Here is a 26,103-nt window from a genome sequence, read left to right as displayed (position 1 = left end):
CAGATATCCCAGGTAGCCAGCAGTCTTCAGATATCCCAGGTAGCCAGCAGTCTTCAGATATCCCAATTATAACCCCGGCACACAGGTAGCCAACAACCACAATATCTCTATCCAAAGGCAGCTGCAACTACTGAGTGTGGAGGAAGCAGTTTTACAGGCAGCATCTATTGTGTTATCACAGTGTCTATGACATCACTGACTGCTCTATCTAAGAATGATGCCTAGCACTGGCGTTTGGGACAGGCTATATATATTATTAATATATAAAAATAAGTTACTAATATTTAACCATAAGTTAAAATCTTTTATGCTTTGTGTAATTATTATATTTTCTTCTGTGACATTATCACTGAGCTTTCCTCAATCATGAAGAAATAAAATCAAATCGAATTACTGTGGTTCAAACAGTAAAATAGAAGTATTGTAATATGGTGCTGAAAGAACATGAGGTGAGCCTATTTAATTTCGATTAAATGTGAACAATAAACCAACATAGGATCGACACAAAAGCAAAAATATTTTCAGTTGTTAAACATGTCAGCACTATGTAGAAAAACTGCAGCTAGTCAAAAATTATTATTTGATAAATATTACCATAATATATTAGCCTAAGGAGTAGCAATGTACTATGTGCAATGTGCAATATGTTACAGCAGCAAATAAACCCAAGTACACCTGCCATTTCATTCTTCCCTCCGAAAGTTTAATACATTTTATTATTGCATATGTTTTGTGGGAAAAGTTTGGTCATTTTGTAGTATGAATTACTTTTTTTGGCATTGTCTCTTTCTGCTCCTGCTATCAGAGGAAGCATAGCTTTGTTTCCAGAGAAAAGTCATAGTCATTTAACCACAATCTATTCTGTAAATCAAATAAATGGCACAGCTGTTATGCTGTACATATATTATATAATGTGCAATATTCAAAACAAAGCATTGTAATGGTCAACCGTCTCTTCAATGTGTTCTGCTTATCTTCAGTTAACATTGGTTTGGTTGCATCCACTAAGAAGTATATGCAGCTGGCATAAGGGTTAATGAGTGTATATATATGTGTGTGTGTATATATATGTATATATATATATATGTGTGTATATATATATATATATATATATAGAGAGAGAGAGAGAGAGGTGTATGTGGCTATATATATATATATGTATATATCAGGCTCCGTGAATTTGTGGGGTCTTAAAAATATATGAATAAATTCGAGCAAATTAATTGAACTTGCATAAAAAAGTTGCACCTTAAGAGTTAATTTAGTCAACCTTCACGTTAGTGAAATAATCCTATTATGTTCAATATCGTACGAATAAGATGTGAGTTGTTTTTCTTGAATTTTCTGTGTTGTCTGATACACTATAATTCTTTGGACATTAGAAAAACATTTTAATTCATCTTCCATAATTGTATCCAGATTTACGGTTTACAAGAAAAACAAAAATACAGAGAACTTGGTCTTACTCACTATACCTACAGGTACAAAAAATGACTTTACCATGCACCGGCGTAACTACAGGAGTCGCAGCGGCAGGGCCCCGTGCTTCTAGGGGGCCGGTGCGACCCACGTGACCCCTTCTTCCTGTCTCCTCATACCGCTTTAAAATAGTTTAGAAAGGGCCCTTCCGACCTGGATCGCACCGATCTAGATAGGGAGTGCCCTTTATAAACTATTTTGAGCCGGCACGGGGAGACAGGAGCGTTTCGAGGCCACGTGACGTCACGTGACACCGCGGTAAAACTGAACAGCCCGATTGCGAGCTGCAGGAACGGTGAGAGATAAGCGGGGGCGGTAGGTATGTATATGTGTTATATAAGTATATATATATATATATATATATATATATATATATATGTAAACATGGATGTGTACTTGTGTGTATGTGTGAGCATAGATGTGTACTTGTTTGAGCATGGTGTAAATGTGTGTGGAGTATGTGGATCTACTACATATTAATCACTCAATACATTGCAGAACATGCTCATTAGACGAAAAAATATCTTGTGGCTTCTGTAAAATGCTAGGATAAAAAGAATGGAAGGATAGTCCAATAAATGGGTTATTTTGCAAACTAAAGTCCTCATTGAAGAAACATTAAAGTAGGGGATGGCAGAAATATGCCACCATGAGAAACCCAACCGTTTTAGTCTGCAAAATAAAATGCTAAAAAGATTAAATATCCCAACACTGATATTTATTCCCAGTCTAATTGTTGCCTGTATCTCGGCCTGCAGAGAAAAAGAAAAGCCTTAGAATTTGGATTAATGTCGTTTGGTACAATACTGCCTCTTAGTGGAAGTTAGAGGAATTGCAACCTCTGAATTGTATGTTTTGACATCATGCAGGGCTTTTCAGATAAAAGGTCAAGACTGTAGCATGCACAGTGTAAGAGAGGCATTTGCCCCATGCCCCACAAGGCGAGGGAAGTGCTTGAACCTCCAGACTGCAATAATGCCCCTGCACCTCCTTGTTCTGCCCTCTTCTTCTAGATGGAAATGTTACTGCCAGCACAAAAAAAATGAGGTAGTGGATCACCTAAGCAGGAGCAGGCTCTCATTGAAAACATTGTTAACCCTGTGAGACCACCCAAACAGCAGCACAGAGGCCAGCATGTTCCATTCCATGCAGGTAGGCTGCATGCGCTTCCTCAGATACCCAGAGGTAAGAGGCGACGGCGGGTGTGACAGTGACATTAACTCTGAACACAAACTTTGCAACCCAGGAGCCAAGGTACAGAATTTAAGCTCTGTAAACATACCAGTCTAATCTAAAGAAATGTAAAATTAAACTTTCACGCATCATCTTTGTCATGTCACATTTATAGAGGTAGCTAGTAATCTCACAAAGCTATCAGTCCTGGAGAAGATGCGGACCACACACAGCTTGCTTTCCATCTCACATTGGCAGGTTGGGAGGCAGTTGTATTTCTGTCCTTGAAACTGAGTTCTTACAGCAAGCTTTAGCTCCATAATGAACCTTGTGGCTGAAAAAGGCTCAGATTTTAAGGGACAGTCCCAAATTTTGTGCACTATCCCAGGTGGCTGCCCCACGATCATGCTCTTTGTGGGCAGAGGGGCTCACAGCCCAGTTAGGGAGGTCCCAGGGAGTGGTACAATCAATGGAGGGCTGGGTTGTTTTAGCACAGACCTCCATTGTAGCTCCCACATGACCACTTCATGACTAGCATGGGGAGGTGTCTAATCATCTAAAGTGTGGATGGCCACATCCACTTCTAGGTCTATCCCTTCCCTTCCTACCTCTTAGCACACTCCCGACGCTCCCAATGGTTAGGTACTGCGGTTTTTAGTTCTTATCAGGAGGCCACTGCAATCCCCACAAGTTTTAGGACCCCTGCAAGGGTTCTTGGCACCAAAGTGAGCCCTTATCTCCTGTCTATTAGGCATATTATTTACTGAGCGGACCCTTGATTTATTAACATAACACTGAGTATATATAACAATATGGTATAATATTACTATATTATAGAAATATTCTTTCTTGAAAGCAATATGCAGAGATGCTATACTGCCTTTAGTGCCCCCTGCTGTCTTGGAGACGAATTGCACTTGTTAGTCTATCTACTAAGATAGCTGTTTAAAAATACTCTATGCCAGAATATGCCATGTTTGTTATGCCATACTGCAAAAATTCAGATTTGCGTTAATAATCTAGCCCAATATGCCTGAGATGCATAACGTCAGACACATCTGAGTGTAAACAATCTGTGTGCTATTATATTGTTAAAATCATTACTTTTTGTTCAGTCCCAAAAACACCTTATAGCCATTAAGGGAATCAGATTTTATTTATTTTTTTAGTAGGAACAGTCAGCTATTGTTTCAAACCAGTGTATATTAAAGGGAAACTCCTGCCACCACATGCACTTTACTGTATTAACATAGAAACATAGAAAGTGACGGCAGATAAGAACCATATGATATCTGTCCCTTTAAATCTTTGTGTTGTCCCCCTTGCGTGATGGTATTCTGTAAAAGTAAAACTGATCTTTTAAGACCTTTCCTTGAAATCCAGTATTAACCTTAAAAAGATGTAGGGTATACCAGGACTACTTGAGAGGTCCTCTCCAATGTTTTTATATGTGACTAATGGCACCTGACATGGACCCAGCCAGGATGACTACCCTAATGGACTTAAAGGCATCATTCTGTTTCAGGTATAATTTTTTTAGGATATATATGGACCTGTAATTTGTCTTTTCTTGTGAGTTTGTTTTCCAGTGTTTATTCACTATGCTATTGACATTTCTACTTACCGTATATTCCGGCGTATAAGACGACTTTTTAACCCCAGAAAATCTTCTCAAAAGTCGGGGGTCGTCTTATACGCCGGGTACTAACCGAGTACCGGGTACTTACCGAGCCGGAGAATTCCACGAAGCCACAAATCTCTAGGGGAGGGGCAAGCAGAGAAGCCGCCTCCCCTGGGCCGGTCTTCAGGGCCACGCCAAGGTAGGTGCAAGATCGTGATCTCCCCAACTAGCCCTGATCAGCAGGGCTGGTTGGGGAGATCACGACCTCCCTCTAACTAGCCCGACATTAGGGAGCTCGAGGTCTGGCACTTCAGACCTCGGCTTCCCTGCTCACTAATCACTACGCGCCGGCTATTGATGCCGAGCGCGGTGATGATGTCATGTCCGGGCGCTCGGCATCAATTGCTGGCGCGTAGTGATGAGGAAGCAGTAAACAGAGGTCTGAAATGACAGACCTCGCGCTCCCACGACTGGATGGAAGAAAGAAGATGAGAAAGGTAAGAGACTGTGAGTGCAGTGTATGTATGTTGGTGTGAGATGGTCAGTGTATGTGTATGGTCAGGTGTGTGTTTGTAAGCTGGTGTGTGTGTATATATATATATATATATATATATATATATATGTGTATATATATATATGTGTGTGTGTGTGTAAAGGCAGGGGTGTGTGGTGAGGGCAGTGTATAAATGTGTATGTATGGACAGGCGTATGTGTAGATATATATATGTGTGTGTGTAAGGGCAGTGTATGTATGTATATGTCTGTATAACAACCAGCCAATCACCGGTAAGGTACATCGCTTGCCGTGATTGGCTGGTTGTTGTATGCTGGGTTGAGGGGTAGTCTTATACAGCGTGTATAGCCCAAACTCTATATTTGAAGTGGAAAAGTTGGGGGTCGTCTTATACGCCGGAATATACGGTAATTTACAAGAATAATATTGTGTTGTATTTTTATTTTCAGTTATGAAGTCCAGCCTGATATCCCGTTGACAGCCTCGCTGGTCCTTTCATCTCTTGGTCCTTTGGGGTTCTTTGTCTCCTTTCTTCAGCCCGATGAGTTGTTTTGGGGACCTTTTCCAAATTTCTGTTAATACATCAGTTGATATTCTTTTGATTTAGCAAAATCACTGAGTTTGCAGTTAAGTTGACTTTGAGGTCGAGTTGGCAGCTGAGATCACTATATTTTTTGAATATATCCCTTTATGCATTGGCTGTAATGATCAGAAGAAAATTGTGGATTCACAAAAACTTTCATCATTCTTCTTTTTCTGGATAAAATGCATATATATAGTAATTTGTTTTAGTTACACACTTGAATGCTTTATATATTTTCATTTTACTATAATGCATAAAAATTATACATTCTATCTAGAGCGTATCTAGGTCTCTTCTTCAGGCGTATTATAATATCATAATAATATGCTTAAAAGAAATGTACAGTCTGTTATATTTCAGGTAGCCGGCCTCTTTGCCATATTGCTCTTTTTGTTTTATGGCTATAACTAAGTCACCCGAGCCATGTATATTTATGTCAAGAAATCATCTATAGTTTGAGTGGGAAATGCCATAAAAATGACAAATTAATAGTTTTATATATATATTGACATAAATAATCAAAATAATCAAGAAACATATTTCCAAAGGACTTGGGAGAAATGTGTCTTTGTTGCTTTGGGGGGTTATAAAAACCTGCATTTAAGGACAAAATGAGGATCTCATATAATATTTTATTGCAACATCTTCAAATCATTGTGCATCCTCTAGATTGTAAACTTACGAGCAGGACACTCTCTGTCTATCAAAGGGTACTTTTGTCGTACCCTTTGGATGCATGTACTGGCGGAAGCGCTGTGTACATTGTTGGCGCTTCAGAATAGAATAATAACAATATTTAGGACAGCCTTGTGAAGGGGCTAGCAGTCTGAAACATTGTATTTTTTTCCCAAGGCATGGTTAATTCAGGGCTCGACAAATCCCAGGCACCAGGTCGCCATGGCGACTGATAATTTTCTCCTGGCGCCTAGGTGTTTGTGAGCCAAACCGGTGGCCGAAACACATCTTCGGCAAAATGCCCCCCCCCCAAAAAACCGACGAAAATAATCCCCGCAGGGGCCGCACTGCTTAACTGTGTGTTGCTCTTAATGTGCAAGCAGCGTCTCTTGTGAAGGAGGGTGTATGAATGAGTATATGAATGAGTGTGTGTGATAGCATGGTTGTGTAAGTGGGGGGAGGAGCATTGCACATGGTGCTCTAAGTGATGTGCAGTATCAATACACAAGGGGGGGCAGCAAGACAGGTTTCAGCATGTACTCCTATCATGCCAAGTCAGCCAGTACATGCTGGAACCTGGGTATGTCTGGGCAGGACTGTGATTGGTGTCAACAATCAATAACTCGAGATTGAGTGCTGGGGCAAAGTGTGGGTGCAGGGCAAAGTGTGAGTGCTGGGCAAAGTGTAAGTGCTGGGGCAAAGTGTGAGTGTAGGGCCCAAAAAAGTCCTGGCTCCTAACTTTTTTAGCTGGCTCCTAGATTTAAAACAAATTTGTCAAGCCCTGGGTTAATTCATTGATGGGTAAGATGTTACTTGGTCTGCCCTTTGTTTTTCTGCAAACAGTTTCCCATTACGTTTCCAGATGATGTACTGATGTCAGGAAAGGGGTAGAGGAGCAGCTGGATTATCCCTTAGAATAACAGATTAGGAGATCATTATAATAAAAACTCTTTATTACACGAAACATTTTAATGCTTTATATATTTTCATTTTACTGGAATGTATAAAAGCACAGAACACATAGAAACATTAAGACAGATATGTGGATCGTGTTAGTACTTCCAATATACAAGCCAAGTTATGCCTCTCTGTAGGTCTTCAACTGTTGTTGGACGACAAAGTACATCACTCTTTGAGGCACTGGTGTAACTACAGGGGCTGTCCATCAAGGGGGCCTGGTGCGACCCCTTCTTCCTGGACCACACCGACCCAGGTCAAAAGGGCCCTTTCTAAACTATTTTGAATCAGCACGGGGAGACAAGAGCGTCTCGGGGGTCACACGAGGGAGGGAGGTGGGTGGGATGTATGCATATGTGTTTATGTGTATATATATACATATATATATGTATGTATGGATGTGTACTTGTGCGCATGTGTGAGCATGGCTGTGTACTTTTGTGTGTGTGAGCATGGATGTGTAAGTGGGGTGAGATGGAGTGTGTGTTAGTATGAGTAAGCGTGTAATTTGTGTGTTTACATATGTTTTGTGTTGGAACGAGGAGGGGGAAAAGAAGGCACAGACTCACTGTTGAAGTTTGGGGGCCCAGGGGTGAATTTTTGTATGAGGGCTTGGTGGTTTCTAGTTACGACTCTGCTTTGAGGTTTGCTTACAGGTCAAGGGTGTTGGAGTTGTAGTGCAATAACACCCAGTATGATATCTGTTTCCTTGTTCAGTCTACAAGTCTACATAGCCAAGCAATGAAGAAAAAAACAAACAGAGAATGACAACTTCAATGCCTTGAACGTCTGTCGGATTACAACTCCTATCACCCTCAGGCCAACCATTAACTGGCTCAGAGTTAGGACTCTTGAAGACCAACACGATAGCAGTTACCTAGCCATGGCAAACACAAGAATAATACAATCAATGGGGGGGAAAAAACCTTTGAGGAAAAATATTTTCTTTCATGATCAAAATCAAACTAAAATCCATTTTGGTCCTTTTTCATTCTTCTGCTTATAAGCATTTCAACAGGAATGTGTTGCAGGATGTTCGTCGAGGACAGTCACAGAGTTTTCCGATTCTGGATCCTTTCCTGACAGCGCATTGTTCTCCAGCATCACACTGCAACAGAAACACCATGTAGTGGGCTAGATTTACTGATTGCTACTAGACACACGGTCACCATCAAAGGGTAAATAATTAAATCAAATAAAAATTGTGTGCTAACATATACACACCAACATATGAGTAGTACATAAATCAGTGCATTTTATATAATTCAGGGAGACAAAGAGCATGAAAAGAAAACACAATAAAAGCTATAAATCTAGTATAGATATGAGCTAGTGAGAAACATAAAAAATGCAAACTGAATCCGGGGACTGTTGGTTTCTATTGACAGTTCTTATACAGAGGTGAGGCAACCTGATTATGGATCCATCGGTGATCTTCTGCTCTTTACTTTTAGTGGAAGAGGTTTTTTATTATTGTTTCAATACATTTTGGTATAATACTAATTTCCTGCCTGTTGTCTAATTTTTGTTTGTATTTGGAGAGTTGATATAAGCCGCCTATGAGGTGCTTTCTCAAAATTTTGTATTTTGATGTTTTTTTCTGGTAGTGAGGCACTAGCGGGTCAGTGCTTGCCACAGTTTGTGTTTATTGCATTGAATACAGTTATATGGAGCTCAGGCTCTGGACCTCCACAATCCCCAAATTTTTTACTCCCCCAACATCCCTACATTGAAAACAAATGCTGGGGGTAGTTATGAGAAGAATGTGGCATGTATTTGCCAAAACTGCAAATATTCATTTAATGAGGCTTTTCTAGTATATTTTTTTTTACGTTACATACAACCCTGTTATTGAAAACATGATATAATATACATACATCGCCTATCATTTGCCTTAATCTATGGTAAAAAAAATGAAAGCGTACTTTTGATCTAAACCTTAATAAACCAAATAGATCAAACATAATTAGTTTAATCTAGCATTTTTTAATATGGCTACTCCTTTACTATATGACAGTTTATTTTTTATCAGCCTCTTTTCCACATTATTGAATAATTTCTGTAACCTCTTACAAGCAATCCGCTGCTTTTTATTTGGTTCTAATAGAGGGTTATTATAAGCAATTCCGCTACAGAGTGCAAAGAGACGCAAGAGTGCTGCCTTCTCTACAGCAATTAATAAGAGTGATCACTCTGATTTGGGATTTCTGCACTTTTTCTACTTGGCACCAGAATTATTGGATTAGCATCTTTACCGACATAAGGGTCCTCTGATCATTCTGCAATGACAAGGAGCACTCACCATGGGTACCTGGCCATATTTTTTCTCATAGGAGGGAAGCCTTTTACTTTTTAGTTTTTCCAGTACTTCTTGCAATGCATCAATCTGTAAAACAAGATGAACCATATCGTAAATTTTGGGAAAATCATCTGGATCTCCTGTTACTTGAGAAATTATCATCTCCGAGCACCGGGGGGGATTGTATAGAGGCATCACTTTACTTGTACTGGACTGCAACTCCCATCAAGCACACTGGGGCTATAATGCAAAAACCCATAGGAGTTACCCAGCACTGGAACATTCTCTAAAATTAATGGCAAGTGTTCTTTAAACAGCTCATGGGAGACTGGGATTTTCAAATTATTAAAAAATACTACCTAAAAATAGTATTGGTTTGATGGGAAAATATCTTTACATCCATCAAGATGCTGCATAAAAGCTGTTTTGGAGAAATTTACCCTGCACCAAATGAGTACGTAAAGCTTAACATATAGGATGTTTCTAATTATATATTAATATATATTATATTAATTCTGCATACCTTTGTCAAATGAAGCCCCCATCCATATAGTTATGTAATTTACTTTGAAAAATGTTTCTAACAACCATATGTTATAATTTTCAACAAACCCTCACAATATGAGCAAGAAAACAAATAAACTAAATTTCACTTTAATAACAATAAATGCAGGCTTTAAAAATAATTATTAAGTATACGTTTTGTCATATTAGAACAATCAGTAATCTGTTATTCTATAGCATGAAGTGGGCTTATTATTACATACCAGCTCCTTCTCCTGGATGGTGTTCTCTAGAGGAGAATAGAAGTCCAGGGCTCTGGTCTCCAGGTAATCAGATTCCTCTCCTTTTGCTCCAAGCAGTAGGACCAGGAAGGTGGAACTCAGCAGGCTGAGGAGGTGCATCCTGGAGCTCTCCATGGTGCTGGATCTCTGTGTGTTGCCTGCCGCAGCCCTGCCCTATATATAGGGGATGGGGTCCACCCTGGCCTGACATCACAGCCCCATCTACCTCCTGATGATGACACGACATCAGGACCTGCATGATTAAACTACACCATGCATCCTGAATACCACCTGAGGCTATGGGAACACTCATACTACCTCAAAGATATAGATATAATACAAAATTAATTACACTAAATCAAAATTAAAATACATAATGTTCAAAGAAAGAGAAATAATGTAGCAACTATAGGTCCATGAGCAGGGATCATTTGGTTGGAGTCCCACATACATTATTCCTAATGGCTGTACTTACTTAGCTTAGAGTGCAGTCATACACAATATACATAAGTTATTGAAAGATTTAGGCATGTGGCTAACCTCAGTGAAAGACAAGACCAAGGACTGATTCCTTCTATGTTACAAATACAAATACCACTAACCCTAAAAACAACTGTATATTGTACATTAAATATGACAGTCCTGTGATATGGTATATTTCTACCTATACATGAGGATTCAGGTGCAGTGATTTATACCTGATTGGCCTTAGCATGCATTGCAATATTTGTGCATTCTTTTGGCAGATGTATTTAATGAAGTATCAGCATCAGCATATATACATATGTATATATATATGTGTGTATATATGCAGTTGGGTGAAAAAGTCCTCTTTCTTTGAATTCTATGGTTTTACATATAAGGACATCATAATTTAGCGCACCAACATTTTTTATTTTCCTTGTTTGCACATATTTGAGGTTGTTGGCTCCTCATCAGTCTGGTTGCAGCTTTCTGTCCAGGGGTTAAATGGTTTTGGTAGCCGTATAAACTGCTTTGTGTGCCCACTATGTAGGAGGTGAGAGTAGGTTCTCACCCTATTGAGAGTGTGCCTTGACGTGGCGGGTGAGCTTAATTATGCTTTGGCCAATTCATATAACCAAAACCTCTCATTTATATTATATTTATATATTTGTTGCCAACTTTATTTGGGTGGGAAGTGCAGTTTTTGTTTTTTGCATACACTGTATTTGCAGCAGGCTCACACCTGTTTGGTAGGCCTCATTTTACACATTTGTATTATATATTTTTTTTTAATTTAGATTTTATTAAGATTTTCAATATTTCGTAACAGAAAATAATTTTTTTCCCCAAGTAAAACATGAAGAAATGTTATCCATATGAACTTGGGGGGAAGGAAAATGAAAATGTGCAAGGGGAAAAAAGAAAGAAGGAATGGTTTGAGTCTGGAACTAGCTTAGCACACCAACTTTTTCTTTTCTCTTCTTCATACTGGATACAAATTCATATAATATTAACTTTAATTGGCTAAATGCTAGAACATGGTCAACGAGATTACTTGGCTTTAAGGCAAAAATTAAGGAAAAACCACAGAGGTATTAATGATTCAATCCAAGAAGGACAAAGTCCTGCAGATGATCCAATGTATCTGAGATCTGTTACATCTTATGTTATATGTGCAGAATATTACATTTCCAGCTATTTGTTATTTGTTGGTATAGTTCATAGATAAGAATAATTGGAAGCCTAAGAAAAACATGTCATTAGGAATAAATACAACTTGTTGATACACTAACAAGTCATGGACTATCCTAGTGAAGCTTGAGCTACTGATAATGATTGCTTCTATTCAGAAAGCATGGAGTGCATGGTAGATATCAGATGGGCTGTATATAATTTAGCGAGAATTCTGATAGAGCGCAATATCAGGGCAGAGTAGAGGGAGATTGTCATTATCGTAGCTTTTAGCATATGTAAGTATGCTTATAGTGAAACTACATAAAGTTTGTTCTCATTTGTCAATCGGCATTATTTTTTGGGGGGTGTTTAGTTGAAAGGTTCTCCTCTCCGAACATTAGATAGGCAGCAGCTTATGGCAGAGTCAGTATCTTCTGATACATTTTCTTTCCTAAAGTTCTCTCCCATCTCCTCACCTCACCAAAAAAAGGGATGTTCCAGCCATTATATGCACTTTCATTTTTGTAGTGTTCTCATATGCATTTGTCCCGACCCACCAGGTGTTTTCTGCGCAGGAGATGCATTCGGCCAAATACATCTTCCTGCTCATGAAAAGATTACCACCAGTCAGCTCCCACCCTGTCTTGGTGGACGCTGCAGGGTACTTTTCAGAACCCATGCACAGATGGCACTATGAGAGATTTTAGCTGGAGTTCTTCACTGCAGCTGACTGGCAGTTTCAAGAATCGAGAATTGAAAGACCACAGAGGAGAAGTCGCTGTTGCATCTACAGTGCTGCAGCTTCTACTGCAGGAAAGTGCTTTATTTATTTTGTTTTAAGAATGCATGTTAAAGCGCTCAGAGAGCTGTCAGGATAGTAAACTGCCCCATTAACAAAGGCTGCCTGACCCAATCAACAAAGCTAACGTAATTCTGAAGAATGATCATGCAGATCCTGAGAAAAGGAAGTTAACATGACACCATCAGCGGGGATGACAGAGGTGCCATCTTCTGGTGTTTTTATTTTGGTTTTCCCCCACATGGAGCAGCGCCTGACTGTGTGTCTATATAACTGTGCATGCATGTATAGGACAGTGGGAGTACATGAGATTGTGCGTGTGTAGCTGTGTACATGAGATTGTGTGTATGAACAGTAACTGTGTGTTTGCCCGATTGTGTGTATGTGGTCTGGTACAGGAGGGGGTCCATGGGGGTGACACCACTGATAATCGTGCAGAACAATCTGAAAGCAATGCTTACAAAACATTGACAAATGTCTATTTCTCTTACCTTGTTAAAGAATCATAACGGGAAGCCTAATCAGAACACAAACCAAATTCCCCAGGGACAAAATGTTCCCATTAGGAAACGATATTTCCTCTTGATAGAAAATATTGTGATTACCGATGAAAACTTAGCCTTTTGTGAGATATTATATGACGGCTAAATAAATGCCTCACTCTCAGTGGTTTGTTGAATATTCGTTATTTAATCCGTACGCAGATATATCAGTGTAATAACATATTGGATACCGATGCGTCATCTCATGCGTGATTCATGGAGCTGCTATCCCCGAGGGATTCGGCAGTCATCTGGCCGGGTTTGCTGCAAGTCTTTCTATGAGAACATTTCTATAGTGTTAGAGGAATTCTATGTATCGCTGTGTTTGTCAGTGGGAATTTGCATTGCCTAAAGCAATCACTGACCTGTCAATTTCCACGTTCTGCAAGAATGCTACCCACTAGTCAACTGGAGCACACAAGTGATAATTACCAAATGTCTTGGGACTTCCCCACCACCTACAGTAAATGATTTCACAGAAACGGGGTATTTGGAACATGATTAGAGCCTCAGGGGATATAGCTTCAACTGAAACCTTATTCAAAGGATTGTCAGCCAAAAGAATAATCCATAATATTAAATGACAAAGAGCACAGAAGATAGTATATACACAGCCAGAGGTGCCCTGGTCAGTCAGTTCAAAATATGATCTACACATAAATTAGATTTTGACCATAAATAAAATTGGTGTATTATTTGGAAACTGAATAAAACATTAGTAATCCAATAATTAACAAAAAAAAATCAACTACTTAGGGCTAAAAAAAAACCCTTATAAAACCCGTATTGTTAGTGATACATGAGAAATTCTGGCTGGATTTAAACTATATAAATAAATGTAGCACATGTAATTAAATAGCAATCCCCCCATAAACTGCAATGTAAAGATTTAAAAAAAAATCCAGTCCATTCTATGTGTGTTTCCGGGGAGGGATTAGTACGTAAACTACTTGACTAGGGGCACATAGCCTATTGGATGATTAGCCTCACTAGTGACCCCATTTCTCAATGGGCTAGGTGACGAGATCTGAGATCCCTCTTGAAACGGCCCATTTATACTGTGGACCTCCATAATAAGTTTTCTGGTAAGGTGGAGCAGACGTGGAAGATCAAAGAAGAAGCAAGACCACTTTGTCATGGTAGGTCTATGGCATCAACAGCCATTGCTCTTCTTAACTACTACTTTAGAAGTCAATAGTGAAGGTTTGTAGAAATATAGCCAACCCTCAGGCATCCAAGCCTTGAAGTGATTTTATTTACCCTCAAAAAAGATCAGTATGCCATCAAACCACAAAATCCCAGTCTGCAAAAAGTCCATAACCATCTTCCATGAAGACAACAAATAGGCCATTTCTGGAATAGGAGGTGTAAAAGTCTGTTATCTCATTCCTTCCTGTTAAGGTTTAATTACATAAAAACATTAAGGAAGTTTAATATCGTGCATTATATCTAAAAGCAAATATGTCACAAATGAAGTTTTATTTTACGAAGATGGGGGTAGATTAATGGGACAGCCTCCCATCAGAAATGGTAGATGCCAGTATTGGGGGAAGTTCAACATGCATTGGACAGACCCTGAATCTAAGAAAAGACCACAGACTGATTAAAGTCTGGAACTCTACATCTGGAAGATTAGGTTCTTATGTGCTGTCAAATCCTTTGTTTCTATGGGTTCCGTTTACAAATTACCACGCATTTGTGTGTTTATTTTAAAGCAGTGTGTATAAAGAGTAAGAGAGCAGATCCGCTAACACAGAACACACACCGTAATCAGGACTCACCCCTTAATCACTTTTTAATTTTTTGATCTGATCTTAATTTTGCTAAATCACTTTTTACCACTTTATATTTTTAACCCAAACTGCAGAACGAGATAGTTCCTTATGTGAGAAAGACTAGGTTATATGCAAAAAGTCATGGAATTAGATCTTAAATGTTGTTCTTTCACTCCAGTTTCATTTGAGGCCATGTACTTCCCAAAATATTATTTCCCATGGCTATACCCAATACAATGTATTATAATCCTACCGTCATACCTGGACTAGATTGGCCAATTTACTTTATGGTAACCTTTAATCTTAATATTAAGCACAATTTCTGTGTGGCTTGTTGTTCATATTTTTTTTTTTTTTAAGATCCCAGATTAAGAGGCACACACTTTGCAGCTTCTTGTTTCGTTCCCATTTTTAATGAGAAATTAATTTATTTATTTATTACTAGTATATATTAGTAGTACTAAAATATTGTGCTGTTGGGACTTCCATTTTAAACATAACAGTTTATATAATATATATATTACACAGATATAGATACATACACTGATTTTTTATTTTTTTTACTTAATTTAATTTATTATTCAATATCAGTGGAAAAATGTACTGTTGTAATACTTAAAATAGTAAAAACAAAAAAAATGGGAATAGATTGAAAATGTTGTATAAAATTTTTTTATTTTACATAACGAAATCTTGGTGCCATTCTTAGTCCAGTTATCAGAAAGGATCACATTCGAAATACCCCAAATTGTGTCTTCTCTGATGGTGCATTTAAAGCTGCGCTAAGACTTAATCCTATAACCATTCTCGTATCCGCTGGATCAATGATTCCATCATCCCACAACCTGAAAAACAGTAAAATGGATACAAATATATAAATAAATATTTAGATAAAATAAACACCAAAAATATTGAAATAAAATAAACACCGCTCCTTTGGGATATAAAGATTGGCAAACTGGTCAAGTCACAGATTCCAAGACTTTTGGTGATGAAAAATGCTGAACAGATGAAGACTAGAAGGTGTGCTGTGCGATTATACATTTAAATGAAAGTGTTTCAGTCCCAGTCTTGGGGAATTTGTCCCATACAAACGAAAAGCAGGACTTCACGACAAGATTGTGTCCCAGCATCTACCATAATGTTTATTTTATTGCTTCAAGCAACATGATGCCTGGGTTTTATTCCACCAGCAGGACTAACAAATAGGAAAGAGTTTAACAAGACTTGCATGATATCTGCAAATAATAATCACATGAACACCGACACTGAGGAGCGACAGGTAAGATGATGAAGCGTTAAGCAGCTACTGCACCCCAACACATTACTGCTTCCTTTCAATACCGAATGAATAAATGCCAAATTCAGAACCGCATTACGCTAGGGAACCATGATTTCTATGATACGCATTATAAACTAGTCTAATCTTTATGGTCTTGAGTGGAAGATTTCTCAACAAAGATTTTTTTTCGGTGACCTTTACGATTTTGTCTGTAACGTGCATTTAGTATTTAATATATTCTCAGTGGTCTAGTACTTTGAAATGCAATCATATACTTTAATTGATCTAGTACTTTTGTGTTGTGTCTGTGGGGAAAACCCTTGAAGTATTTCATACATTGTTGTATTGTGAACCTTAAAATATTCATCATACAAACCAGCTTAAAAGGAACCTGTTGATATCATTGATTAACTAGGCTGACTAATAAACATTATTAGAACAGGTTCCCCTTAATGACTCTCATAAATACAAAGTGTTCAATGAATGTCATTTAGGAGCCCGATTTTAAATTAAAAGGTGTGCAAACAGGGAGATCTAAACAAGGCGTTGACTGAGCAGAAGCAACATACAATGTGCAAAGCATTATACACAATATAATCACTATAATATAATATAGCAACATATTTATTTATTCTGGTTTTCTAGAATGGGCAGGTTTGTAGAGGTGAAGCCATGAAATTGCGACAACATAAAAAAAAAAAAAAACTAAAAAATGAAAATTCTTTGTGTGGACATTAGTAAGGTATGGATCCCGGGGGCTAAAGACGAGGAGAGAATGAAAACGGTTAGATGGACCTTGCCTAATGCACAGTTAACTTAGGAAGATGAAGTGTTTCTTGTTGCTGAAACCCACAGTTTAGTTAGTAAGTTTGATATGCGTTCCAGACTCAATGCTCTCATACCTACCTGTTGGCCAGTACGATGTAAACGACCAAACACTCTGATCTATAAATTGGCCTCATCGTATTCTATAATTCATGCGGTTTCAAGCATGCGCCAACTGGAGACACAAACCGAGGAGGCTACAATGTATTACTCTCACAGCCAGGAGCTGATGACTGGACAACTCTATTGTAAAACGAAGCAATGCCAAGGAGCGATATCAACCGACATAGAACATTCTTCTATAGCAATTATGGAGCAATTGCTATAAATCACTCCAAAATGCCTTCGGATTGTTTTCTCTCAATATAATAAGAAAGAATTACCGTATTTGCTCGATTATAAGACGACCCCCCAAAATCTAAATATTAATTAAGAAAAAAACAAAAAGCCTGAATATAAGACTACCCTATAGGAAAAAAAGTTTTACTAGTAAATATTAATTCATGTAAACAATTTTTTCATATTTAATAAAAGCTATGATTGAGAAAAATATATATTTTTTTATTTCCTTTTATTTGCCAACCTGCCCCCCCAGTTATGCACATCTGCCCCCAGGGTTGCCACTCTGCCCCCAGAAATGCCTTATACCCCCTATTTGCCAGTCTGCCCCATGATGTGCCTTTTAACCCTCTATATGCCACTCTGCCTCCAGAAATGTCTTATACCCTCCTATATGCCACTCTGCCCCATGATATGCCTTTTAACCCCTTATATGCCAGAGTGGCATATAGGGGGTTAAAAGGCATATCATGGGGCAGAGTGGCAAATAGGGGTTAAAAGGCATTTCTGGAGGTATATATATATATATAACTGCTAACAGCAATCACACTCCTATCAAGCCAAGGCAGCCAGTACATGCTGGAACCTGGGGATGATAGGAGTGTGAGTACAGCCTCCCTATGCCATGCTACCACCACCCCCCTTACACATCCATGCTATCACACACTCATTCACAAACATTTAAATACTCATTCATTCCATTTATCACACATACTTGCTCAAAAACCCTCCCCCACCCCCTTACCTGAACTGCAGATCTCTCACTCCAAGACTTCTGCAGGGGCCCGGCTGTGCGAGCAACTTCTCTGGCCCCGCCCCCAGAGGAAGGAGGGGGGGAGGCAGAGTTATGTGACACTCTTCTAGCTTCCTGTTCTCCTGCCGCTGGTAGAAGAGAAGCTGCTCGCGACCAAAGCACCGGTAAGCAGCCTGGCCCCAGCGGAGGTCTGATTAGAAGACGACCTCGATTATAAGACGAGGGGTATTTTTCAGAGCATTTGCTCTGGAAAAAACCTTGTCTTATAATCGAGCTAATACGGTATATAATGGTATTTGAGGAAATATGCTTATGCTATGAAATAATTTAAAAAAATACTGACAGAAGGAATGGACTGAATTGTTATACAGGCAGGAACAGAGGTAACGTAGTAAAGGTAACGACTAGATTGTAAGCTTACAAGAGCAGGGTCATCTTCTCCTTTTGTACCAGTTTTTTTATTGTTTGTTATTCAGTGAAATTATTCCACTGAATGTAACAGCGCTACAGAATCTGCTGGCGCTATATAAATAAACGTAATGTAAAGGTTTCAGGGGAGGGTATGAATGATAATAGTGATGGTGTGAATTAGGATAGGATGATACAGGAAAAAGCCATAAGGCATAAGGCTTGCTAAGAATATATTTCTGTAAACTGGTATTCACACCTGAAGATTTTTTTTTTTAATTCAGGTGATAATTTGCGGTTTTGAATACATACGTGAATCACAAACATGCTACTTTTGCATTTTTAGGTGGCAACGTTGCATCAATATGGCAATTAATAGTGTGACATGTACACAATTTTAATAGAATGAAACAAAGCTGTAGTTTTAGGACTCAATAAATCTCTGACTGGGGCGCTAGCTCTCACCCCAGAGAAAGTCCTTAACTTGCGGCAGTAGATCTCTTCATAACGTAGCAGTGCACACGGTAGGTCTCTGCCTATATTGGCATTCTGTGTGTGTGCGGGGGTAACAGAGGGTTTGATCAAGGGATGACCCTGCCTTGGAGCACATTGTCTTCTTCTTTCTTTTCTCTTTTGTGCAGCTAAAGCAGAATCTAACTACATGCTTAATATATTCAGCTTCCATTGGCCAATTTTGTTTTTTTGGTTGGACGTACATCTGAGCGACGAGATGAGAATTACAAACATACACAAGCTTTAAAATATAAAAAAACATAAAACAGCGTTTTATGCAAACTGACATCTATAAGTAATTGAAGATTTTGTTGCACTGCTCAAGGCTGTGTTTAATCACAAATATAATTATGTGTGATTGTAATAAAGGCCATCTGCCAACATTAGTTAGTTGCCTTATAACTCTGCTAACCATCTCACCTTGCACTGGCATAGTACGGATTTCCTTCTTCTTCAAATCGTTTTATTATTGGCTCCTTCAACGCAGCTTCTTCTTTTTCAGTGAACTGGATAAAAAAAAAGAAAAAATGTAAATATATGTGGAAACAGATAAAACTGTTCAGAAAATGAACAGAGGTGAAATTCTCCAAATGGCCGCAATACATTAATTTATTATATATCTAATATATATATATATATATATATACACGCACATATGCTGTATTTATAGATAGATTTTATCTTGCTAAACCTCAAAATGTCAACGATGTCAAGTTATAAAATTATGATAAATTATTATATAAAATTATGAAAATATTTCTAAATATGATTTAAGTGTAAATCAACAAAAATCTGTGCAAAGATAAAGATAAATGTAGATGAACAGTTATGACCGCGGGGGAAACACAACAACACATTTTAATAAGCTAGGAAATCTGCAGACAAGAATTACATTTATTTCAACTTAATCAAACAAGAGGGAAGAAAATGCCATCTGGACATAACTGATCAATTTAAAAGGCTATACATTTTATAATTTAATTAACCCCTGCCTGAATAACCAAAGCTCTATTTCATTGCATTTTGGAGTAACACTGTTACACACGTAGTGGCGTCAGCTGTGGCTGCGCAATAACAAGGGATTCGGAGAATTCTATCTCCATGTCTCCGTAATATTTGTGGTCCTGCAATTGGGCTAGAACTGTCAGCACAGATATGTGGCATGCGTGATATAAGTACAGGTCCCATGCTATTCTGTAACGCTATGACCGACGTGGAGGTAACTTGTTAAATGGGGTTTAAAGGACCAGCTCAACTATATTTGGATGGGTTAGAAATCAAGATATATGTACAACTTTTTATATGGATGGTATCACAATCATGTACCTCCACCCAAAAAAAATAATCTGGTACCTGTAATATGCAACAAGAAATAAAATCCCTTAAAATAAACTGTATTTAATGGCCATTATATAGACCGGGAAAATTGTTGCACAACCATAAAAAAATAAATAAATTATTTTCTGTTTATTACCAGAGAAAAGGTAGAAAAACTGAGCCAAAGAAACAGTTTGTTTTCAGAAGTGGGGGAAAGAAGAGAATGATTCATAAGAAAGAAACAGCTGTAATAAAGTCTTATGCACACAAGAGAAAACTAATGAGAATATGGAAAATCGAGTGACGTAAAGGAAATAAATGGAATATAGAGACAAGAAAGAGATAGAGAGAGCAAAAGAGAGAAGAGGAGAGAAGGAAATGGGGAAGAGCCAGCGGTGAATAAAATAAACCAGGATGAAAGGAAAACGAGAAAGAAGAAGTTTTACAGTAACTGTATATTTTAGCGACGTTCAGAAGCTTCCACTGCTACTCATCTTTAAGCTTAACGTATATCATCGCACTAGTGTGCAAGGCAGTATGAGTCCCAGAAGCCCATGCGCAGCCTCTTACTGATTAATATACTACTAGCATGATCTAAATCCCTAATGTCTCATCATACCTAAAAACTAATGCGTAGGATTCACTGTAACACGAAAATGCCCTTTGCCAAGTGCTAGTACAAAACACATAAAAAAACTCCTCTTTACATATTTTTTTTATACAGTTTGAGCGAATGTTCTTTACATGGTAAAAATAAAGCAATTAAGCAGTGGGCAGGTGGTTCCAAGTGCGTTATTCATATTCAGCTATTGACATAAACGCTCATACAATATTTTTGAAATTTGAGTTCAAATAAAGGGGTACGGAGTATACTGGCATTCCTGAGAGGAAGGGCAGCTGCATTGCCAGCTGGGAAAATATTGCTTTTGCCAAAGGGAACTTGGGTGCAAAACTAATCAACAAATGCTGTAAGTGGTTTGTTTTCCTTTCAATAGACAGAATAAAAGCAGGCTACAATTATGAGAATTGTTTCTTACAGGTCCACTTCAGCCCTATATTCATGTTTGGAACAAGGTATATATCATACAATGCAAATAATGCTGCAACTTAAAATATATAGACTTGTACAAATGGAATACAAATCTGAATGCACCAGTCTAACCAGCACCCAAAGCAAAAAAAAAAAAAAAAGTCTTCACCACCATAGACACAACATGGATAGGAGAACAATTGTTGGCCAACTCAGGCAACATTGTTAACATGTTTGACTGTAAAAACTTGATAATCTGTCCGGATTTTCAACTCCAGGAGAGTTTGATTACACCAAGATTATTGTTTAATGTCAGACTATAAACTTCTGTAAATACATCCTCTTATAATTATATCCCACGGTCCCATCTGCTTTATGGATACACACTTCCAAAGGATTATCGCTTTATGATATTGTTCTTAAACACCGTCTTCATGTTGTGTATGTCCTCTCCACTCCATTTGCTCTTGGGCCAACATGGATATATCCATTTTCCTTTTAACCATTTACATACACTCTCACATTCAGTATATAAACTGAACACACCTAACACACACACACACACACACACTAGCCTTACCTGCTTTCCTTCTCTTGCCCTTTGGTCTTTGGCTATTGTTGCCAACACTGTAGCTGCTTGTTCACCACCCATCACCGAGATTCGAGCATTAGGCCACATGTAAAGGAAACGTGGGCTAAAAAAAATGGGAGGGGGGGTATAGAGGATAAATAAAGACATGAAAGAGTTAATTGGAATAATGATTAAAAACGGCATTCGAAGACGTCACGCAGACGTCCACTGGCTGACACCGCTAGACACCATGGAGTGTGGGGATGCATTGGTCAGTCTGGGGGAGGGGGGCAGAGCGGCATATCAGCGGTTATAAAGCATATAAGGGGGCAGAGTGGCACATCTGGGGGGCAGAGTGGCATATCAGCGGTTATAAAGCTGAGGGGCAGGGTGGTGTATCTATAGGTAAGGTGCATTATGAATTAACGAGGGGGGGGGCCTTAAAATGGCTATTGGTTTCCCAAATTTCTGATTGTATATAACCTATGCTGACTAACTGCATAACAGATACCAAAAATGATAAAATACATTACTGTTCATTAGGTAAAATACTGCTTTACCATTCCACTTGTTTGTTTTTTTTCTCTAAAATATTTTTTTCTTTAAAATAGCACCAAACTTTAAGGGTGCGGCCTATAATCGAGCCGATAAATATGCAATTATGCCAATCCTTGCTTAAAGAGGTTGTTTTTTATATTTTAATAAGAAAGTCTTCACCACAATGAATTGTTGTCTTCTTTACTGATGATAGAGAATTACCTGTAGGGTCTCCCGCACATTCCATAATTCCCAGCCCCATAAGACCCTCCAATGATCACGGTAATTTTGGGCACATTGGCACATGCCACTGCCGTCACCATCTTTGCGCCATCTTTTGCTATTCCTCCTGCTTCATATTCTCTGCCAACCATAAAGCCTGAAACCAAAACATTGGTTCATAATTTTTCAGTTTTTAAAAGAAAAAATAAAGTAGTAAGGATTTTATAGCATCAATCTTCTTTTTGTAATCCTAATAACATGCATCTTTTGTGATAATAAAGATAATAAAGGAAGAGTAGTACTGTTGAAATAAATTAATACAGCTTGTTTCCATCTGTCCCATAGTAAACTCTTTGCCCATGAAAAAAGAACAAACATACAACTTTCCATTTATAATAATTAGAATAAAACGTTTCAAGTGCTTGTCAGTGAGTAATCACCCCAGAGACGAGAGGGGAAAAGATGAACATTTTACGATTTAGTATGATAAACGCAAATGGATTGTTGATTTATCAGAATTTTAGATACGTGAGGGGCCGGCAAGTGGTGTCACTTCCTGGACTCCAAGAGGTATCCAATTCCCCAGCACTAGCTTCACAAAAGGCATAAGAGCCCGGGTGAAATAAATGCTTTTTCAGATAAATATTACATATACATCCATTACAACTATGGGACAATAACATAAGTATATAATGTGTACGTTTAAACACAGGGCTCCAATGAGAAAAGATAGAGGACTACCATATATACAACTTCACTCTAAATGGGGAAAAAAGATCCGATCCCGTATGGCTGCTTGACAATATGGAGTTAAAGTGCCTGCATGATGGCAGCTGATCAATTGTTAGAACCGCTTGCCAGCAATCAAGCGAAACAGTCCGATTCCTGTTAATATTTAGGGATCAACATGATGACGTTGCAGGTGACTCCCCTCCAGTTCATAAAACGCTTTTGCGGACTGCAGCTCTCGTGACAGTCAGACGGAAACACGATGGCCATGGGAGTTGTAAACCAAAGGTTTTGCTCCCTAAATTGTGTTGCTTTATACTTTTTTTTGTCCAAAATCCTCTATGAACAGTGTTTAAATGAGACTGGAAAAAGGCCTTACCTGTAATATTTTGCAAGAAAAGTAGAGGAATATTCCTTTGACAACACAACTGAATAAAATGAGTCCCCTAGGAACAGAGAAAATAGACTCGATAACACATACACTTAAAGGTTTGGAGTCAAATGTACTTGTTTTAGAAAGAAAAGTAAATTTTGTTCATTTTTATTATTTATTGTTTTATATAGCGTCATTAAAATAACATTAAATGGAGCAGAAATACAGCGCAGACGGTGTTAATGTCGTAAATGACTATTGTAGCTGAAAAATGGCTGATTTGTAATGGAATATCTTCATAGGTACTTTATCATTCCCATCACTTCTATGTTCCAATGGTACATTGTGTTCCCTAACCCAAGTTTAAAGGGTTAACGATCATTAAAAAACCCTTCTGCAATTATGTTACAGCTAGAAATATCCTTGTTTCCTATGACAACAGTAAAGTGACCCCAAATTTTATAGCAAGACAGGAGGCTTCGTATTTTGCATTAACCTTCTTTACTGTTAACCTCCAGCAGCAAAACAGTTAACAGAAATAACAAAAACAACCAATAGGAACACAGCAACAAGTCTATAAAAGTCTGCACATCTTGGCACTTCTCCTCTTTCTTTGCTGCTTAACCTCCAGGTGAGAACATTCCAGTATATTTCTTATTTCTTATATATATTATATTCAGTGATATATATCGTTATTTATCTGGTTTGTTTCTCTCTGACCTGTTTATTTTGCCTGCGCTGCTCATTGCGCGGGTTTTGCCGCCCTGGCCTCGGGCTTCGGCCTGTATTGCCGGCCACGTGGTAAGGGCTCCCCTTCACCCGGGGTGTATCTGCCCGCGGGTTGGTGCTCTCCCCTACCGCCTGTTCGGCGGTTTATCTTGCCCCTTGAGGCGGTTGTTCTGCCTCTTGCGGGCGGCGTTTCTACCGCGTTACCGTGCGGCGATTCGCTACTTCAGGTCTCTTTGGTCCCTTACCTCCCGTACAGCGACTCCTTACTTACCCTTGCCGCTTGCCGTCCTTTTTTCTCCTCTGCGTCTCCCTTTCTTCCTTACCGCCGCGGTCGTTCTCGTTCTTTCGTTGCCGTTCCGCGGCCTTCCGCTCTGCCGCGCGGCTCCCTGACTTCCCTGGAACGCAGCCTTCGTTCCTCGTCCCGCGGCGTGGTGTCGGCTCGGGTGCCCCCTAGCGGCCCTCACCACGCTGCGCGTCCTTCATTTTTTATGTTTGGGCCTTATCGGCCGCATGGTGCGCACGTTTTTCGTTTTCTTTTCCATTTTTACCTTGCAGGTTGTGTTTTTTGTGTAGGTTGGCGATATTACTCGTACTAGGGGTAACCCCCCTTCTGCCTGGGCTTCCTTTGCGCCTTATAATTGCCGTGTGTAACCCCTCGGCCTTAGGTGACCCCACCGCTCTTCTATTAGGGTAAACCCCTGCGGTTATTGGCTGTGGTGAACCCCACACTTTGGATAAATCACGGAGTGTTATACACCTACTCTAGGGGTGACCCCCGATTTTCTTACAGAGCATATTGCCTCTTTTCTCCACCTATAAGGGTGACCCCCTGTTTCAACGCCTACTGCCCTATTGGGTGAACCCCGCTCTGCTACCGGTCTCGGGACCTTGCATGTACTCACTCCTGTTGTTCTTTGTGTTCCTATAGACACATTGGAGTGCTATGGCCGTAGAATCTCAAAATCAGATGCCTGCTGCCGTTCAGGCTTGGCTCCGCTCTGCCCTGGCTGCGTCTCTCCAAGCTGCTCTCGAGGAATTCCATTCTACTCGCCCTTCTCCGCCTCTTACTTCCCCTACTGGGGTGGTGGATTCCGAAGCTGGCGGCTTCTCATCTCCTGCGGCCACGGCAGCCTCCCAGAAGCGCACCTGGGACGAAGTGCCCTCCACATCTGGGAAGGGGAAAGCTCCGCTTAAGAAGGCCCGCAGTGCAGCCCTTCCGCTGGTTTCCCCTACCGAAGACCTCACTGACTACGAGGTTATTGACGAATATTGCGCTGGCTCCTCGGGTCCTGCCTCTCCCATGCGGCACCAGGACTTCACTCCTGATCTTCCTAAGCTCCCTCTCATTCCGTCTAACGCTCCTGATCAACCTTTTGAGGTCACGGATGACCTGGGAACGCCGCTCTTCGACCCCAGGGCTCTGCGCCACCCTCGCTGTTCGGAGTGGACTCCGTCGACCCACATTGCGGAGTTCTTACGATTTTGGATGCGTCGCCCTCTGGACAAAGAGGTGCCCCAACGGCTCCGGTCGGAATGTCCTCGGCCCACAGTCCGGGACAAAGTGCTGAACACACCCGAGTTTGACCCAACTTTTGTGACTTTCTTGACCAAGAATGGCAAGGACCCTCGCAAGG

General features: G+C 39.5%; 2 protein-coding genes across 2 annotated transcripts in view; both read right to left on the bottom strand.

Moving 5' to 3' along the window:
- Positions 1 to 8,002: 8,002 nt before the first annotated feature.
- Positions 8,003 to 10,221, bottom strand: LOC149303089 (cocaine- and amphetamine-regulated transcript protein-like). The gene is made up of 3 exons (XM_089481881.1): positions 10,069 to 10,221; positions 9,305 to 9,388; positions 8,003 to 8,110 (listed from the first exon to the last, which is right to left on the bottom strand). The coding sequence occupies exons 1-3, from the start codon at positions 10,219 to 10,221 to the stop codon at positions 8,003 to 8,005; spliced, it is 345 nt and encodes a 114-aa protein (XP_089338007.1).
- Positions 10,222 to 15,567: 5,346 nt separating this feature from the next.
- The window catches only part of LOC149303088 (methylcrotonoyl-CoA carboxylase beta chain, mitochondrial-like), a 30,422-nt gene continuing 19,886 nt past the window's right edge, over positions 15,568 to 26,103 (bottom strand). The window contains exons 13-17 of the mRNA XM_089481861.1: positions 23,747 to 23,813; positions 22,639 to 22,795; positions 21,889 to 22,003; positions 19,382 to 19,467; positions 15,568 to 15,685 (exon numbers count right to left, since the gene is read on the bottom strand). Of these exons, the coding sequence (XP_089337987.1) occupies positions 15,568 to 15,685; positions 19,382 to 19,467; positions 21,889 to 22,003; positions 22,639 to 22,795; positions 23,747 to 23,813 (543 nt within the window). The remainder of the gene's footprint in view (positions 15,686 to 19,381; positions 19,468 to 21,888; positions 22,004 to 22,638; positions 22,796 to 23,746; positions 23,814 to 26,103) is intronic.

The sequence above is a fragment of the Sceloporus occidentalis genome, unplaced genomic scaffold, assembly GCF_023333645.1.
Source record: "Sceloporus occidentalis isolate IW3139 unplaced genomic scaffold, rSceOcc1.0.p SCAF_16, whole genome shotgun sequence".
In the NCBI taxonomy this organism is placed as follows: Eukaryota; Metazoa; Chordata; class Lepidosauria; order Squamata; family Phrynosomatidae; genus Sceloporus; species Sceloporus occidentalis.
Note: the sequence above shows the minus strand (reverse complement) of the source record. Positions and strands in the feature narration are given on the sequence as shown.

Bases quoted from the DNA above. Each gene is read 5' to 3' on its own strand.
- LOC149303089 (XM_089481881.1), bottom strand. From the start codon at position 10,221: ATGGAGAGCTCCAGGATGCACCTCCTCAGCCTGCTGAGTTCCACCTTC. The intron at 9,389-10,068 runs GTATGTAATAAT...CTTGTTTTACAG, and splicing joins CCATCCAGGAGAAGGAGCTG to ATTGATGCATTGCAAGAAGT. The intron at 8,111-9,304 runs GTGAGTGCTCCT...TTTCTGTTGCAG, and splicing joins AATATGGCCAGGTACCCATG to TGTGATGCTGGAGAACAATG.